Below are 18,888 nucleotides of genomic sequence, written 5' to 3'. Positions count from 1 at the left end.
CCCTGTGCCATGTTTGCTATAATTGAATTGCAACAAAACTGTACTTTGCTGGGGAAACACAGTGGGTCTATATTCGCTTTCAGACTGGGCTTAATAAAACCCTAATGAAATGTGTCATTGGGAGTAACTGGTTCACTTGTCAACTGAGAGTTAACCAAAGAAAAGACATATGAGTATGCATGGAACCAACACATTGCAGAGCTGGGAAAGACTTTAGAAATAATTTAATCCAACCCCCTCATTTTACTGATAAGGAAAGTGACTACCAGGGAAGGGAAGGGTCTTACTCAGGGTCATACAGCTGGCAGTAATTGTGTTTGTTTCAAAAATTAATATGCACAATCTTTCTATGTATCAATGAATGTACCTTCCTGCCTTTGTAAGCACAGTATCCTGACTAAAATTGAATTGGTCTTTGACAGTGGAGAAAGCACTGAATTTTACAGGACCCCAAAGTCATCAGAGGGAGATAAATTGTCAAGAACTAATGCTAGCTAACTGCCTATTGGTTATGAGCTCCTCAGGCAATGAGCCTGGTCTTATTCATGAGGTAAAGCGTGTTTCATATCCTAGCTAAGCCACGTACTAGCCTAGGCAAGTCACTTAATTTGTCTGAGCCTCTGTTTCCTTATTGTAAATTTAGATAATAAGACCTTTTTCATTGAATGTTTGTGAGCATCAGATGAGGCATGATATAGATACACAGCGCCTCTCTAAAATAGGCATCCGACAAGTTTATACTGTCAGCTGATATTTAACTAATACCCTGCTAAAAGCTAGGGATACAGCAAGGAATAAGAAAGCCAAGGACCCTACCTTCATGCAGCTTAGATTCAGGAAGGAGGATTAGAGGTGAGGGCCACAGAGGAAGAAGTAGACAATAAACAAGGATGCAAATGAATTAACAACATAACTTCGGGTCATGCTAAGTGCTATGAATGGTTACAACGATAAGAACATGAAATATGATAGTGTTTGCATGAAGTGGACTGTTTTGGCTAAGAGTGGCCAAAGGTGGCCTCATCAAGATTATCTTTGAAGAAGACTTAATCACATGAAAAAGCTAGACAGTCAATAAGCCAAGGAAATATTCCTGAGAGAAGCAGGAAGGCCCTGAGCAAGAGTAAACTTAACATGTTCAATCAACAGCTGTACGGCCAGTGCGTTTCTAGCATGGTGAGCACAGGGGACAGGACATGAAATGAGGCTGGAGATACCGATCTTGAAGTTTTAGGCCATTCTACAAAATGTGAATTTCATTGAAAAACCAACAGGAAGCCATTGCAGCTTTTAGGGTTAAGAGACTCTGGTATAACAAAAACTGAATATGTGATCTTTGTCCCTGATTCCTGGCACACAGTTCCCAAAACTCGCGGTATCTCTGGAGTGAAAAGAGTGTCCTTTGTATACTGATGAGATGACCGGTAGCTAGGGACCCCTAAATAGCTCGGTTGCCATAGAGGATGATTGCCAGAAAAGCCAAGGCCTAATTAGAGGGTAGGAACTTTCAGCCTCAGCCCCCCATCTCCAAAGAGCAGAGAGGCTGGAGATTGAGTTAATCACCAATGAATGGGCAATGATTTAACAAATCATACTCATGTACTGAAATCTCCATAAAATCCCTAAACTGCAGGGTTTGGAGAGCCCAGAGTGGTGCACCGCAGAGAGGGCATGCAAACGCCACACACCTCCCCCCCCCCCAAGACTCTGCCCTATGCATTTCTTTCATTTGGCTAGTACAGAGTTGTATCCTTTAAAGTAAACTGCTCATAGTAAGCAACTGAGTGTTCCCGAGTTCTGTGAGTAGGTTATCAAATCTTAGGTGGGAAGGCTGGTCATGGGAACTTCTGATATATTATAAGCTAGTCAGTCAGATGTCCCGGGGGCCTGGACTTGTGACTGACATCTGAAGTCCTGTGTGACCGGATCCTTACGTGGTGTTGATGCTAACTCTGGATACTTAGTGTCAAAATTAAATTGAATTGTAGGATACGCAACTGGTGTCTGGAGAGATGGAGAATTGGTTCATCTAAGAAAAAACCCACACATTTGGTGTCAGAGGATTGTGTATTATGAGTGAAAACAGCCCACAGAGATAAAATTTAATTTACCTCATTCATTGATTCATTCAACAAATACTTATGGACTGCCCATTCTGGCCAGGCTCAGTTCTTAGCACAGTGAATGAATCAAACAGAAAAACCCTGGCCACATGGAGCTTGCATGCTGGTGGGATAATAAATTCGTAAAATTTACAGAGCATTTACTATGTGCTGGCACTGTTCCAAGTGCTTTACCTAGAATAACTCACGTGATCCTAACAGTCCTGTGAGGCCTACTATTATTATCTCCATTTTTTAGGCATATAGGAAATAGGCATAAAGTTCAATAGTTCGTCCGTGATAATAGAGCTAGTAAGTGATACAGCCCGTCTTCACACTCTGGCAGTCTGTTACAGTCAGAGTCTATCATTTAATCAGTGCACTATATTTTCTCTCTTTTTGAAAATCACCTTGACTGGCCCTGACTGCTATTAGGATATGAAAGTGGAAGTTAGGAGACCAGCGAAGGAGATGGTAGTCAGACAGTACGATACTGGAATTTTCAACAATACTATGAGGAGATATTATTATTCCCACTTTATAGATGGAAAGGTTGAGGCTTGGTTCAGACATCCAGTAAGTAGCAGAGCCTGGATACCATCCCAAGCCTATTTATCTCTAAAACCCAGTATCTTTTTACTATAATCTCCACTTCCTGCAGAATTGCAGAGCCTCCACCCCCCACCCCTCCTTTATGATCAAGCGACTAATATGAGGTACATTTTAGAGTCAATATTAGAAACTGGGCATTTTTTTTTTTAATTTCCATTTGGTAGGCATATAATGGAAAATTAAATAAATTATAAATATACCAACACATACATGTATACACATACAGGGTGTTTTTTTCTTTTATAATTTTAAATTGAAATATAGTATACATAAAGTGAAATACACAGATCTTAAATGTCCAGTTTGATGAAATTTGATAAATGTGTACCCCCATGTAATTAATATTCTAAACAAGACGTGTGTGTATGTGGAAAGCTGGCTGGATGGATAGATACATAGGAAGAATTTAAAATTATAAATGAAGTGTGAGTCTTCATATCATGATTAATGATGAAGACTTCTCCCACTCTTTCCTGTCTCTCATCCCTTCTGGCTTCTAAATTGACATTGTTGTCTCCAGTGCACGAAGGTTACACAGAACAGAATGCCAGATGCAAGTCAAAAGATGACTCTGTCAAAAATAAAAACAAAACAAAATAAATAAAAGAACAACTAGCCATTTCTTAAGGCTTGTTGGAGGAAAATCACATTGCTATACTTTCTGTTTTTCTGCGGAGGGGTCATGTGCCTCAGCCCACACATTAGCATGTGAACTTGTTGTTCCAGTAAAATGAGTCAGAGTTCCTCAAGAAGGCAGATTCATGTATTTCAGAGCTACGTGTCAGCATCTCTGAAAAAAAAAAAAACAATGTACTGTACTGGTATGTCTCACACATGTACACACACTCACTCATTCTCACCCAAGAAATCTCCCAGCTAATAAGCAGCAGAAGTGGGATTTGAACTCAAGCCTGGAGGACTCACTGAGGAGGCCTTTGCATGACAGGGAAGACAGGAGTATCGGGTCTAAGTGTAGGGCTCAGCAAAGGTCTGGACTTGAACTCTGCCTTGACTACATATTGGCTTTATGACTGTGGGGAAACTTTTTTATACTCTCTGTTACTCCTTGATTCATAAAGTGGAACTAGACGGTGATCTCCGTGGCATAAAGGCATTTTGAGGATTAAAGAGGTCATGTATATCAAGCGACTAGCATAGGGCACAGCACAGAGTGAGCACTTGGGGAACTTTGGGTTAAACCAGCAATACAGCAGTGGCCATGGGAATTGTCTGCTAAGTCAGTAGATGCCACGTTTTCTTGATCATATATCCTATCAGTTAAAAAACGTTCAAGCTTGCATCCTCAATACATGGAAACTTACTTATTTTATAAAAAGTATAGACATGCTCTGAGCTTATAGATTATACGTACTCTAAACAGGTAAAATATAGCTGAAATAAAATATTTCAAATATTTGCCTATTATGATGTCTTCATACTATATTACGCAATATCTAAAGGTATACTAGGTCTGCGTTGTTTTTACCTTATGATATGAAGAGCTAGTACCAAGTAAAAGTGTCACCCTTTTCTTGTTTACTTGAATCTCAATTATCACCATTACCTTTAATCCATTGACTGAATCTTTTTCAGCCACCTGTCGATTTTGTAAGGGTTGGTGGAAATAAACCAGATAATACCTTTGACTCCACTGCCCTGGGCCATGTAAATGACAACATGTAGCAAATCCCTGGCAGATGGGGACACAGAAGCCAAGTGCCATGCTGTCGTCCCCTCAGTGTTGTAGATTTCCTCTGTTCTTCTCTTAGGAGACCTCACACATCTTAGCTGACTCGTGACTATCCGATGTGTGGACCTACTAATGGAGCCGGTGATAATGTGCTGGTCAAGTTTAATTTCCTTAGACTGAAATCAGATAAATGGCACCTCCAATATTTTTTTCTTCCAGAATCCTAAATGCAGCGTCTTGAGCCCTCCCTGGAGTACATGTCTTCCACCGTCCCTGTTGGGAAAGTCATGGCTCTTTCTTTCAGCAATTCGGCAATCATGCACCAAGCACCTGTAAGTGCTAGGATGTGCCAGGCATGAGCCCTACAGTGACCTGGTTTCTGCCTGTGGGGAGCTCACACGATACAATAGCGCCCACCATGCCAGGTCCTGGTTATTCTTCCCTGCCGATCAGGACTCTGGACACGGCCAAGCTAGCAGCACCCTTGGCTGTCCAGGTCTAGACATCTTGATAGTCTTCCCAAAGTCTTAAGGCCATTGTTCCCTTTCCCATGGGGAGGGGCGAAGGCACCAGGCCCCCTGCTCCCCAGATTAATGTGTCTGCCACCGATGGAATCTGCGTCTTCTCCACGGGTGCTCAAGAGGCCCTTCCTTTCTTTAACCTAATTTCCCTGCTTACCTCACCTCAGTGTAGCCTAAAGCCTGTGGTAGCTCCCAAACCAGGTTATAATGCATGAGAAGTGGGTGTTTCCTGCGCCCACAGGGGCTTGTGATGGCCAGTGCTGCTCGCAGAGAACTGAGCAGTGTGTGCACCCTGGGAGCTCGGCCTTGACACGGCAGGGAAGGGTCAAACCCCATGAATGCCGTCTTTCATGCCCGGGGTACAGGGCCCCTATTTTTTCCTACAGAAACCCTTCACTTGCTTTCAGAAGTAACGATCAAATGTGAACTTTCATGGTTTATTTATAACTCTGCCTTATAGAGAGAAAGAAAAGAGTGATTAAAATGCTATTTTACAAAATATTTTGTTTTTAAAAAGCTTTCATTGTGTGGGCAAAAAGGAAAGAGAAAAGTCACTGCATTCATTGTGCTGTCTAGACTCTCAAACAAAGAGGGTAGCGTGCTGCAAATTAAGATTGTCCGGCTCCTGCCTGCTGACAGAAAGTATGAATTTTGAAGCCAACTTCAAATAGACCCTTTTGAACAGAAATATATTGTGGGGGTGACTATATTTAGCACGTGTCAGCATTTCCATAATAAATCCATATTGTTATGCTGCGGTAATTTCCAAATTTACTGCAGCCAGTGGGTTCATGAGGTTTCACTTTTATGTTAATTATTTGGAGAAATCAGGAAACTCAGCAGTGCTATTTCTGATGACAGCACTGATTCTCTGGGCATTCTCCTTGTGTCAAATACCCGTTATGAGCTGTGCCTCCCAGGAGACAGAAGAGTGAGCACAAGGCATTTTGACTGCCTTCTATAATCATAACTTTGTTTTTTTTTTAATTCAGTGTACTTTTTTTCCTTGCAATTATCAAATCCATATATGCCACTGTAGACAATTTAGAAAACACACAAGAAAGTTAAGAAAATTAATTATCACCCGTGCTTTTGAACCTGTTAACATTTTAATATATTTTCATCCAATGTTTATTATGCCTATGTAACTTGTGTTTAGAACAAACACAATTCTTGAGGAGCCTCCTTTCACCCCTTTCCCTACAAGGAGGCCTGATACACAATAAACCAACAGCTCTCTTCTAAAAATCCAGCTCTTTTTCTAACCTTCCATATGGATGAAAGGTTTAAGAGTTGATGAATGGGTCCTTAACCACCCTTTTTACAAATTCTTCAGGGTGGTCTGTTTCTAGCTCACTTTGGTATCTTATGTCTGTCATCTTTAGACCTCAGCCAAAACTTCCATTTTAGCGTTCCGTCGTATGATCCGCAAGTTCATTCATCTAGCAGACATTCCCTGAACGCATACACTATACCAGATGCTGGGTTTGGCAGTGGGAATAATTATAACAGTTCCTATCTTGAGGAGCTCACAGTCTAGTTGGGGAGACTGATGTACTAACAAAGCGCTGTGGTGCCATGTCATAAATGCTATGATAGATGGAAGCACAAGTTGCTGTGGGGCAAATAACTCCATCCAGGAGGGAGGCAGGCAGCGGGATGAATCAGAGAAAACTCCTCTCCATGGAGACAATACCTGAGCTAAGTTTAATGCTTTAATCTGTACTTTTTCTGACCAACAAAACAACCTCTTTTTAAACTTTTGAGATCTCAATTTCTGGTGTTTGTTTCTTAATAATTTATTTTCTTAAACAACCCGAATCTGAAGAAAGGAAGAAAGAATTCCCTGTCTGCCTTTTGTCCACACATCTGTTACAGTGAGAAGGGAAGTGACATTTATGGAGCACCTCCCATACTACAAGTTTTCCCGGATCCCACCCATGAAGGCAATCCTGGAATGTTGTCTCAAGCCTGAGGCCTGAGCACAGCCCACGGAACAGTCCCTGAAGGCATTTTCAGCAGTCAGCGGAGGGGGAAGAGGTGAGATCACATCATGGCAGAGCAGGACTCTGAAGGAAGAAGTGAGGACAAAGCCAGAGAGCCAGCCAGTGGCGAAGATGGCCGTTGGGATTGCTGAGGCATCTTCGCGAGACTCAGGGTTGACTTTAAGAGAATCAGAACCTAGTGTAGGGAGCAAACATTCTGACACATGCTGGGGTAGGCAAAGCTCTGAAAATGTCCTTGTTAAGTTACCTCACTAAGATGTGTGTGACTGCCCCTTCACAAAATGACCCCAGACGCCCTTGTTTTAGTTTTCATCCTTTCGCCATGATTTCCTTTTAATAATTTTGTATAACTTTTTAAAATCTCCTCACTAAGGATGCCGTTTCTTTTCTGCTGTCAGTGTACTTGCTACTCTGGTCTCCCACTTCGCACTTTTAAATCCATTGAGGGCAGATAACTGTTCAGAAGGTTCTTGCCTTCCTTGGGGAAGAGTTGGTGAAGCATCCTTGCGGGAGTGGAAACATGTGTAAGTGACTAGCCGATAAAGAAGCTTTTACGCTTCTTAACCCTGGATAACTCTTAAAAAGAAGTTTATCTGCTTCCAGCATAGTTATTTACCATACTCTATTTTGATCAGGGTAAATGTCTTTTCTATAGTGAGCTTCTTGATGAAAGGACCCATCCATTCTTCATCTCTGTATTTGAATATATTGAGTGCTGTGCTTGGCACAAGGAAGGGGTCTGATATATTTTGCAAATACTCTAGGTGCTGAGATTAAGAAGCAAACAGAAAAGCCCACGGGCCTCATGTAGCTTACATTCTGGTTAGGTCAAGTGGAGGAGAGGGCAGATAAGGAACACATGAACCAGTAAATACATGACATGTCAGAAGGAAATTGGTGGTAAATTGTGTGTGTGTGTGTGTGTGTGTAAAAATCACAGTAAGGTGACAAAGATGGGCAGGACCATTTGGGAATGTTTTGAAGAGACCTAGGAGCCCTCATATTCAACATGGTAGTCAGCTTTTTACTTTTTTCCTCCCATGCTAGCACGTGAGTTTTTCCAGGACAGAGAGTATGTCTTATGCCAATCTGTGTCCCTAGCATGAGTAATGAGTATGTGGAATAAGAAGTTGTGTATAAGTGATCCCAGAATGATGATATCCTGAACAATAAGACTTCAGTAGCTGTTCCTAAAACAGGGCCTATTCCGAAGAGCTTTGTCGTGCTATTGCTTACAATCTGCCTAGTCAAGTTTGTCGGGCTCCAAAGTTTGGGTTCATTCCATTTCCTCTAACTTTCCCATAGCTTTAACAGCACTGCCTAAGGAAACCTAACCATTTTGGTCCTCGAATGAAGCCAGTACAATCTATGATCAGTTTTCATGCTGTACACGTTAAACCATGTTCACTCAGATGCCGCAACTTGCCGGCTGACCGACTGTCCCACTGTAAAGACAAGAATGTTCCGACATCATATTTCAGAACTCAAGTCAATGAGACTCAGTCCAGAGGTCTCATATTTGTACTCAAAATTTCAAAGACTTCTGGAAAGCTGAAGGTGAAATGAAGAGGTCTTAAATATTTTATCCTGCAGTAGAGGTGCAGAGGACTTCCATTTGGTTATTGTTAGAGTTAAGTAGACAGTGTGCTCATGTTGCCTTCTGAAGCCCTTGTGTCCAGCAATGAGAAGGGGAAATAATTTCCTCCCATTGCTCCCTGGGACTGATCACAAAAGCTTCACCTTCTAGCTGTTCATGCCCTGGAGGCCTCAACACACAACCATTTATGAAGGCCAGGCTGTGTGGTCATAGGTGTAACTTTTAGTGTTCATTGGGTGTTATTCCCATTACTAGTGAAAATAGGTTGAAAAAAATATATATTAACTGAGTATCTTAAGGGGAAATGAATTCCAATTAAATGTTGTTGCCTATGAGAAGCCTCACTTCGGTTTAGCTTTGCTACTCAGCTCTGTGTTCTTTTCTTTATTTGACAGGAGGCAATGGCAAGAATGAGCAAAGTTGGGAAAGTTGTGTTTCCCAGACTTGAGGATAAAAGGTAAGTTTATATTCCGTATACGCACAATGCTAAGGAATGAGACCATACAAACACTAGAGCTGAACTAAACCTTTGAAGTCAGCTAATCCAGTCCTTTCATTTAATAGTTGATAAAACTAGGTCCCAGAAAGGAAAGTCACTTTCAATTATCTCCGATCACAAAGCTACGGAGGGCCAGACCTACGGGTCTAATACACACTTCTGATCTCTCAGACAAGTCGGTGTTCTCTTCTCTAGGTCATTAGCAGCAAATCAGGTCTACTTTGCTCTAAAACGTGGATCTTTTATATCTTCCCTCAAAGGACAAGGTAGCTTCTGTCCATTCTTTTACCCTTTGCATCACTTGGCATTGAGGGCTGCATCATGACCTTGATCAATATTGTAACCCCATGTCCTAAAACACTGATTTATTGAACTCCTGCTATATTCAATGCGTATTATGCTCATTAGCCTCTAGGTGGGTTTTAGAGGGGATTAAAACACAATCTTACTTATGCAGAAAGATCATTTCAGAACCAAGGGATAAGTTCTCCAAAAGAAGTAATACCAGGTGATAAAGTAGCCCACAAAACAAAAGAATGTCACCTGTAGGGGCAAGGGAAAGCTTTTGAGAGGAGTTTAAGTCTAGCTGACTTTAAATGCTGAGAAGAAATTGTCATCAGACAAGACAGGGAAGGACATTCTCGGTAGAGGGAGTAACATGCAAACTTATAAAGGTGAGAACAGCATGGTATGTTCAAGGAACAATAAACAACTCATAATTCTGCAATACGAAGTATGCGATAGGGAATGGCAGGGTGTGGGGGTGTCGATGGAGTCATCTCATGGGGAATTTGAGGTCATGTTAAAGACCTCAGACTTCATCCTCCAGGCAGAATGGAAATATGGAACTTCTGGCAATGGTGGGACCTGGTCAGATGCAGATTTTGGAAAGGTCCTTCGAGGATGAATTCAAGGGCCTAACGGTAGAAGGTGAGAGATCAGATGGAAGGCTTTGTCAATAATCCACATTGAGAGATGAAAAAGACTTATATCAAGTCACCGGTAGTGAGTTTAAGGATGATGAAGGGACAGTTGTGCAAGGGCCTTTATAATTTTAGAAAAGTATTTGAGGTTAAGACATAAAAGCAAATTCTACCTTATATAACAGGCAGTCAAAGGTGCTGATCCCAGCAAAGCACAATCAGTATTTAGCGGAGTTGGAAATGTCCACAGAAGAACAACCAAATTTATTTTCATTTTCTTAAAGAAGGTCCCCAAATGGAGTTGGGCTGTCGTCCTCTGAATATAGACTATAAAGCCATCTCTAAATACAGGGATCAGAGGTACTGGCCCTAATGTGAGGGAGTCCAACTCACGAACACTGAGAGACCCTACGTCCCCTTACAGTGGGAGCCAGGGGCTAGCAGCATCGCTCTTTTGTTGAAGTTAGAAACATTATTCTTCCCTGTCTCTTTGCTGATCCTTTCAAGACTTTTGCGGGAAGTCTGTTTTTAAGTTCTTCCAGTAAATCCACGTGTTCCTTTTGTAAAGAATCCTTAGCTTCTAGCTGTCAGCTGGGAGCCTTCCTGTGGAGAAGGAAGCACACGCAGTGTTCTACCACCATCTGCAGGCTGCCTGAATGTCTGCAAGCAGAAAGGGAGCCAGTTTCCCTCTGAGCTACTCAAATCACGTTATTATCTGTACAGAATATTTACTTAGGTTTGTGCCACACAGGAGAATCCGACTGAGTGTGGAAGAGAGGGCATTCAGTTGATTTTAAAAGTCAGGATCACGAAAAGTATAATCTAGTAACTGTGGTTCCATACGCTTTTTAGGAGGATCCTAAATCTCATTTTTATTCCCAAACCGAAGTTATCCATGGTCTTAGAGCAGTCACTTAAAAGTGCCCTAGAAAATTTTGTGCATCAAAAGGCATTATTAACAGAATAAAGAGGGATGCCATAGAATGGGAGAAAATGTTTCCATATCATATATCTGATAAGGATTAATATCCAGAATATATAGAGTACTCCTAAATCTCAACAACAAAACAAACAACTCGAATCAAAAATGGGCAAAGGACTTGAATAGACATTTCTCCAAAGAAGACACATAAATGGCCAGTGAACACATGAAATGATGCTCAACATCACTAGTCATTTAGGGAAATGCAAATCAAAACTACAATAACATACCACCTTACACACATTAGGATGGCTACTACACACACACACACACACACACACACACACACATGCATATATACATATACATACATAGACACACATGTGTACAAACACATACACACATACATACCAGGAGGTGCCAAAGTATGTATACAAGTGGACACTTTGGTCAGTGTTGCTCAAGCAGTAGTTCCCCGTAATCAGAAGTGTCTGGATTCCAATGGTAACCACTTTGAGCACCTCCTGTAATTGCAGAAGTCAAACGTGACTTGTGTTCATCTTTTGTTATCGGTATATATTGAGTATTACAATTTTAATACAGTTTTCCTTTCTTAAAATGTGTCTACATTTTTTGGCACCCTTTGTATATACACACATATATATACATATACATACACACATATACATGCATATATACACACATATGCACATACACACACATATACACACACATATACATACATACACACATATACACCCATACACACATAAACACACACATGCAGACATATACACACATACACATGCATACATACACACACATATACACATATATACACACACATATACCAGGGGTGCCAAAAAAACGTATACACATGACTTGTATTCAACTTTCATTATCCATATATATTGAGTATTACAATTTTAATACAGATTTTTCCTTTCTTAAAATGTGTATACATTTTTTGGCACCCTATGTACACCCATACACAGACACATACACACATACATATACATACACACACATATACATACACATATATACATCTATGAGTTCTGACAGTTAAGTTCACGAACTCATCCTAGAAAAAGTGCTACATACAACATTACTGAATATCACTATGGTCACCTTCACAGTCCTCCCCTTGGGAAGCTATGCACTGATGCCAGTGCCTAGTCCACCCTTCAAAGCAATTTTGGAACTCTTTTTCTGGAATGGCCATCAGAGCTGTCATCGTATTACACTTGATGTCCTGAATGCCATCAAAATGTCTTCCTTTCAATATTTCCTTTATCTTCGGGTAAAGAAAGAAGTGATTGGGGGCCAGATCAGGTGAGTAGGGAAGGTGTTCCAACACAGTTATTTGTTTACTGGCTAAAAACTCCCTCAAAGACAGTGCTGTATGAGCTGGTGCATTGTCGTGATGCAAGAGCCACGAATTGTTGGCGAAAAGTTCAAGTCATCTAACTTTTTCACGCAGCCTTTTCAGCACTTCCAAATAGTAAACTTGGTTAACTGTTTGTCCAGTTGGTGCAAATTCATAATGAATAATCCCTCTGATATCAAAAAAGTTAGCAACACCATTGCAACAAGTTCACGGACTTAATTTTCTGACCTCATATATATGCACATACATATATATATATTATATATATACATATATATATAATATATATATATATATATACCTATATATAAATATGTATGTACAGCAAGTGTTGATGAGGACGTGGCAAATTGGAACCTTTGCACACTGTTGTTGGGAATGAATAGAGTGGTGGTTCCTCCAAACTTAAGAATGGAATTACCATATGATGCAGAAATTCCACCTCTGGGTATAGACCCAAAGGAACTGAAAGCAGAGACTCAAAGGGATATTTGTACAGCCATGTTCATAGCAGCATTATTCATAGTAGCTGAAGCATAGAAGCAACCCAGTGTCCATCAATGGATAAATAAAGAAAATGTGGTCTGTACATACCATGGAAAATCATTCGGCCTTAAAAAGGAAGGATATTCTGACACATGCTACAACATAGATGAACTTTGAGGAGATTATTCTAAATGCAGTAAGTCAGTCACCAAAAGACAAATACTGTATGATTCCACTTACATGAGGTACTTCGAGTAGTCAAAATCAGAGAAACAGAAATTAGAATGGTAATTGCCAGGGGCTAGGGAGAGGGGGGAATGGAAAATTATTGTTTAATGAGTATAGAGTTTCAGCTTTGCAGGATGAAAAGAGTTCTGTGGATGGAAAGTGGTGATGGTTGCACAATAATGCGAACGTTCTTAATGCCACTGAACTGTATACTTAAAAATGATGAAAGTGGCAAATTTCATGATATGCATTTTACCACAATAAAAAAAATTTGAAAAATTAAAAGCATAGGAAAAAATAAGTGCTTTAGACCTCCGTTTTCTGTGTGTAAAAAAAAGGGGAAATATGCATTTCTTGGCATTCCAGGACAGTAGACTCATACAAGAACATTAGTTCACATTAGTTAGCACTTGGCAGCTCACGGAGTGTACCATGTTCATTTTCTTGTTTACAATCCAATCACTGTGTGGCTATAGGTACAGTTACCACCCTCTCGTAGCAGGGAAGCCCAGGCTCAGCCCATTTCAAGAAGTTGCCCAAAGTCACCCAGGTCTCACTCCCTACAAAGCCCATGTTTTTCACACTGTACAAAGAGTAAGGCCAACAAACAAAGCTGCTGCAAAGTTGTCAGTATCGAATTGGAAATCTTTAAGTATATGAGAAGGGTTAATGAGAAAAGCTCCCTTTCAGCAGTTTTGAGATCCCGAAGTTAGGAAATCCATCAGATAGTGAAACTTGCTTAGTGTGAAATTGTTATTATGCTAAGTGTCATTAAAAGGAGAAAATTGCTGTTCCCAAAATCATTCTATGATGAATGAACTTGGTGGCTCACAGAGTGGGTTTTAGGAGAATCCACATATAGCTAGAGTGATGATAATATTGGAATATTAATTTTTAAAAAGTAGGTACCATAGCTAGCACTGATATGACTTCCTATGAACCAGGTAGTGTTCTAAGTGCTTTTCATAGATGACCTCACGCAATTCACACAACAGCTTTTCAGGTAGATCCTATGATTATTCCCATTTACAAATGAGGAAATTCAGGCACCAACATATTAAGTAACACACAAGGTCACACAGCTAATCGTGGGTTAAGGTGTGATTCAAAGCTAGACTTCAGAGTCCACTTCTTAAAGCTGCGTTTGCCCCATCACAGCTCTTGACTTACCATAATTCTTAAGGTAGAAGTGCTTGGAGGAGAGAGGACTCCTATTAATCTATTTAGCTCTGCATGTTTGCAAGTAGAAGTTCCAGGGTTATTACAGTCTCTCCCCCATTCACAAGCTTGCACCAAAGCTCCCTAATGAGGACGTCCTTTGAGATCATCCCAGAATCTACCACGACAGCTAACTAACCTGGCTTCATCAACCTCCCCACCCCACCCCCATGTCAGCTCCTCCCAAGCATGAGAAGTATGGACCAAGTTGCAAGTCTTCAAGTATGATTTGTCTTAGCTGCTCTCACCCCTTTCAGAATTGGGCTGTTCTGCCATCTGACGCATGGCCAACATCAGGTTCTAACAGGTCTCTGCTGAAGAGTCAGCAGGAGAGGCAGGGAGGGTAAGGTCCACTCTGGGATGCCTGGGAGGCAAGGCACAGCTACAGGAAAGGCATTCGTCACGTTTTCATGGGGTTTGACTCCCAAATAAAGCAGTCTGCAAAGGAAATGTAGGTGTGGAATCTGCAAAGGGTAATTAAAATGTTTAGTCTCGTCCCTGCTCAGGCTGTGGTTTTAAGCCAGTCATCAAACCTGGGGCTAGTCATATTTGAGATATTTATGGAAGCTGGGAGGTGAAAGGTCCTGTGTTCCACCTTTCAGTACATTGCAGTGAAGGCTTTGAAGTCAGACAAATCGGAGTCTGAGTTCTAGCCCTGCTGGTTTTTAACTGTACAGTTTTAGATATGCCTCTCGGAGAAAATGTCATTGACTTCTAAAATGAACATAATAACACTCCGTGTAAGTTACAGATAATAATATTCATTGCTCAGGATGCTGTAAACATCCAAAAACTGGGGGGTAGGGGGCATCCGCAGAACCATAACAGATACATTCATTCCTGCGCTAAATGTAAGGGGAAGCTGCATATCAGTTTGAGATTATTCAACATATTCATTTGTCTCTCACAGATATTATGACAAGAAATACCAGGTATTCCTGAAGCTGGTTGAACATCAGAAGGAGTATGCAGCGATCATGAAAGGGGACTGAGCAGAGCTCGCAGGGGCCAATGCCAGGAGGTTCTGAGTCATGGCCTAAGGGGCCTCTGTCATTTCAGCTTCTATTCAAGACCCTTTAGGTATCATCGTATCATTGCTGCCTTGTCTTTTAATAAAGAAAACTCACACATGTGCAACCAGAACTAGAAGCTTCCATTTCAAAATACCACCAGTATTTAGTCGGCAGTTTCACAAACACCGACGTAGAGACAGATGTGTCACCGAGGGTCATTGGGTCTCGTATGGGACTAGACCTTGGGGATCATTCAGTCCAGAGGAAACTTGTATGTTAATTGATTCAATGTCAGGTATGAAATGAAAGACTTACATTGCTTTAGGTTGGACATCTAATGTCTATTCTATAGGTGGTTAAAAGCTTGTTGTTAACCTTCATTTGGAAATAATTTCAAACTTCCAGAAAAATTGCAAGAATGGGAATTATACGAGAAACATCCAAATGCCTAGCTTTTACCTTTTAACATTTACTTCATTTGCTTTATCATTTGTATATTATCTCTCTGCATATATATGCATATATATAAAAATATATATATGTACTGATATATACACACAGATTTTTTATGAGTCATTTGAGGGTAAATTTCAGTGAACTTAACTTTTATATAGCATTTCATTTAATGTGCCATCATATTCCAGCTTTGTCAATAACTCAATAACATCCTTTTTGAGTGCATTTTTATCCCTCCTGTACAGGACCCAGTCTAGAATCAGATACTGCATTTATTTACAGAATCATCATCTTGTAATCATCATATTAAAGAGAGGTACGGGCAGCAATCATCAATGGATTCAGGAGGGAATTTTGATGAGGATGTATGCATGTTCTTAAAATATCTCCTCACAGGTTGTTTATTAGTTACAAGAGAAAAAAGAATGTTAACTATACAGGGAAGAAATACAACCACATCTTGATTGGGTGATGGAAATTCCCTTCAGCTGGGCAGATGGACATTCTGTGCCTCCAGCTGTGATGGCCTGAGAAGGACACAGCGTCATTCTGTCTGGGGATGATCTGGGGATGCATTGCCCAGACCTAATCACAAGGAAACATCAGACAAACCCCCAAATGGACAGCATTCTATTTTTTTTAATGAACTACATTCTTAAAAAATGTCTCTGTCATAAAGACAAAGAAAGGCTATGGAAAGTTTCCAGATAAAAGGAAACGAAAGAAACATGATAGCTAAAAGCTTTTGATGCAGACATGTGTTTGAAAAAAAATTAAAAAGTTGCTTTAGCTGATACCATCATACACACATAAACACATACATATGTACATCTACCCACTCACACACCATTGCAGACCCAAAAGTAATGGCTAATGTTGATTCTAGGATTGTCATAGCTCACGAGTTTGGGTAGAAGCTACGTGGGACTTCAGCAACACAAGTCAGCAGGTAGGAAAGAAAAAGCCAATACAAGTCAGTCAACAAACATCCTCCAGAGTACTTATTCTGCGCGAGGCATTGTGCTGAGCACTGGGGTACAAGGATAAATAAAACATCATCCCTGCGCTCAGGGAGCTCCCAGCCTAATGAGAGATGGAGACGAGCAGATCGATCACAGCACATCGTGAGAGGTGCTGCAGTAAAAGTAGGCATTTGCTGCCATGGTGCATATCGAGCAGGAGAAAAGGAGGAAGCCATGAAGGGTGGACGAGCGGGATGAACAGCAGTGTGGTATAAAGGCTGTGAGCCCTGGCTCGGGTTTCTAGGCCTGGCTTTACCTCTTACCAGCTGTGTGACTTGGAAAAGGGTCCTTAATCTTCCTAAGCCTTAGTTGCCTCATTTTTTAAATGAAGATATTAATAGGGCCTACTTTACAGGATGATAACGAGGATTAAATAATACATATAAAGCACCTAGTTCCATTGTCTGGACCATGCTTGTCTTTTTGCAGGGCCCGACACCTAGAAGATCTCTGAATAAGAACAATAAAAAGCACTGAGTAGGACGACCACACCCAGTGGCAAAGGCCAGCTCTACAGTAGCCTTCAACAGTATTCGAAGGCTATAGAGATCATGGGCTGGGCATGGTCTAAGGTGAAGGTGGGTGTGAGTTTGCCATGCACGAGGTGTAGCAACAGGAGGAAGCCCAGTGAATTCACCTATACCCCCGCCAGAACTCGAGCTGGGGATAAGAAGGATTGGGGAGTAGGATGCAGCACCTCAGAGGAGAAATCGGGTAAAGCAAGATCTAAGCAAGATGTCAGGATGGTCAGACAGACTCAAGCTGCTAAAGCTGATGCGCATTGAGTCAGAACCTGGGCTAGGTCTGGGCCTGCTCGGGCAAAGCAGTGGTGAGTGCAGCAGCTGTGCATGGCTGGGCCACAGGTATGAGCATGAATGATGACCGGCCATTTCCCAAGTCCTCCCTGTGTGTTCCTTCCCCTCCGTCCTGACCACAGCACTGAGACGTCCGCAGCACTGACCTCCACGTTCCAGGTGACAAAGCTGAGGCTCAGAAAAGATAAACACCTTGCCCCGAGTCTCTCAGGTGGTCGTGGGGGCACATCTGTCTGGATTCCAAGCTTCGGGGGTTGCCCTCTTTTAACAGCTGGACAGGAATTCTGCCTCACCAACCGCTCTTTCATTCCAGTGCTCATGCTGTGAGTGACCAGCTCTGGGTTCTGGTCATTCTCTCAGGCAACTCATATCCAGACCAATCCTAATTTAGGGTCCCCACTGCTTAACGAAAAAGGAAAACACACAGGTGAGGCAAGGAATATGGGAACCCTAGAAATTCTCTGGCATCTCAACAGTGCGGAATAGACTAGGGCTGAAGTCTAGACCCCGGGGCAGATACTAAGCCTCTGGGCCTCAGTCCCCTCTCTGTCAGTCAAGGACAGGGAAAGAACTGTGTGGAGAGCCTCGAGTACAATACCTTACACATAATAGGCATCTCACAGTATGTTTTTCTACAGTGTTCTCTTTGTGTCACCTGGCTAGTGGGTTAATCCCTAAGAAAATAATTCTGGTTCCTACTCTAAAGCCAGTATTTTAGGAAAATGTAAATGTCTCTACGGATTTCTATAACCACGTGTAGCTTGATAATAAAAATTTTAATGACTCCGGTACTCACCTTCTTGCACTGGGGAAGGAGACTTGATTTAATACACCTCATGCAAAGTGTAAGTATATTTAGCTTTTATGAATACGAATTACAGTGTGGCCAGAGTGGTTTGTGGAATTTTTGTTTTGTTTCGTTGCCTACTGAAAGTTTTTCTTTCAAGTTGAAGCCAGCCTTGCTTAGCAAAGCATTTTGCCAAGGAACACATTAGGGTTTTTAGTTTTGACCAAAAATACTTCCCATATGTGATGAACGTAAATGTGGCTTTCCAAAGAGCCTACGAGAACAAAAGTGAGAGAGGGCCATGGGGAAGAAAAGACAAAGATGACAGAATGGTGTGGCATGTTGCAGAGCCGCCGTAAACTACAGGACCCAATGCCAGAGTTTGCTGGACTCCGAAGGAGGCATCTCAAAGGGGTTCCCTCGCATGGGGAGACCCAGACTCAGAGATTGGTCTTAAATGCAGAGCACAGTCTGTGTTGTTGTCAGAGGCATTGAGGAGTGAGGGATAAAGAAGCATAAGTTCCAAGGGGAGCAGTGAAAGTGCTGTGGGACATCCGTGGAAACTTCCAGCTTTGAGGAGGAACCAAATCAGCAAGCTGGA

General features: G+C 41.5%; 1 protein-coding gene across 21 annotated transcripts in view; it reads left to right on the top strand.

Moving 5' to 3' along the window:
* Positions 1-16,372, top strand: part of FGGY (FGGY carbohydrate kinase domain containing) — a 661,235-nt gene extending 644,863 nt beyond the window's left edge. For 13 of the 21 annotated variants that reach the window (XM_081057761.1, XM_081057768.1, XM_081057764.1 and 10 more), the window contains 2 exons: positions 8,924-8,985; positions 15,105-16,372. In XM_081057761.1, coding sequence (XP_080913887.1) covers positions 8,924-8,985; positions 15,105-15,186 — 144 coding nt within the window. In that variant the 3' untranslated portion in view covers positions 15,187-16,372. Of the gene's footprint in view, positions 1-4,623; positions 4,737-8,923; positions 8,986-15,104 lie in introns of all 21 variants that reach the window. The other 8 variants (XM_081057771.1, XM_081057776.1, XM_081057778.1 and 5 more) reach the window with 2 other exon arrangements.
* Positions 16,373-18,888: the final 2,516 nt, after the last annotated feature.

This window comes from Rhinolophus hipposideros (genome assembly GCF_964194185.1).
Source record: "Rhinolophus hipposideros genome assembly, chromosome: 8".
In the NCBI taxonomy this organism is placed as follows: Eukaryota; Metazoa; Chordata; class Mammalia; order Chiroptera; family Rhinolophidae; genus Rhinolophus; species Rhinolophus hipposideros.
This window is presented reverse-complemented; position numbering and strand designations above follow the sequence as displayed.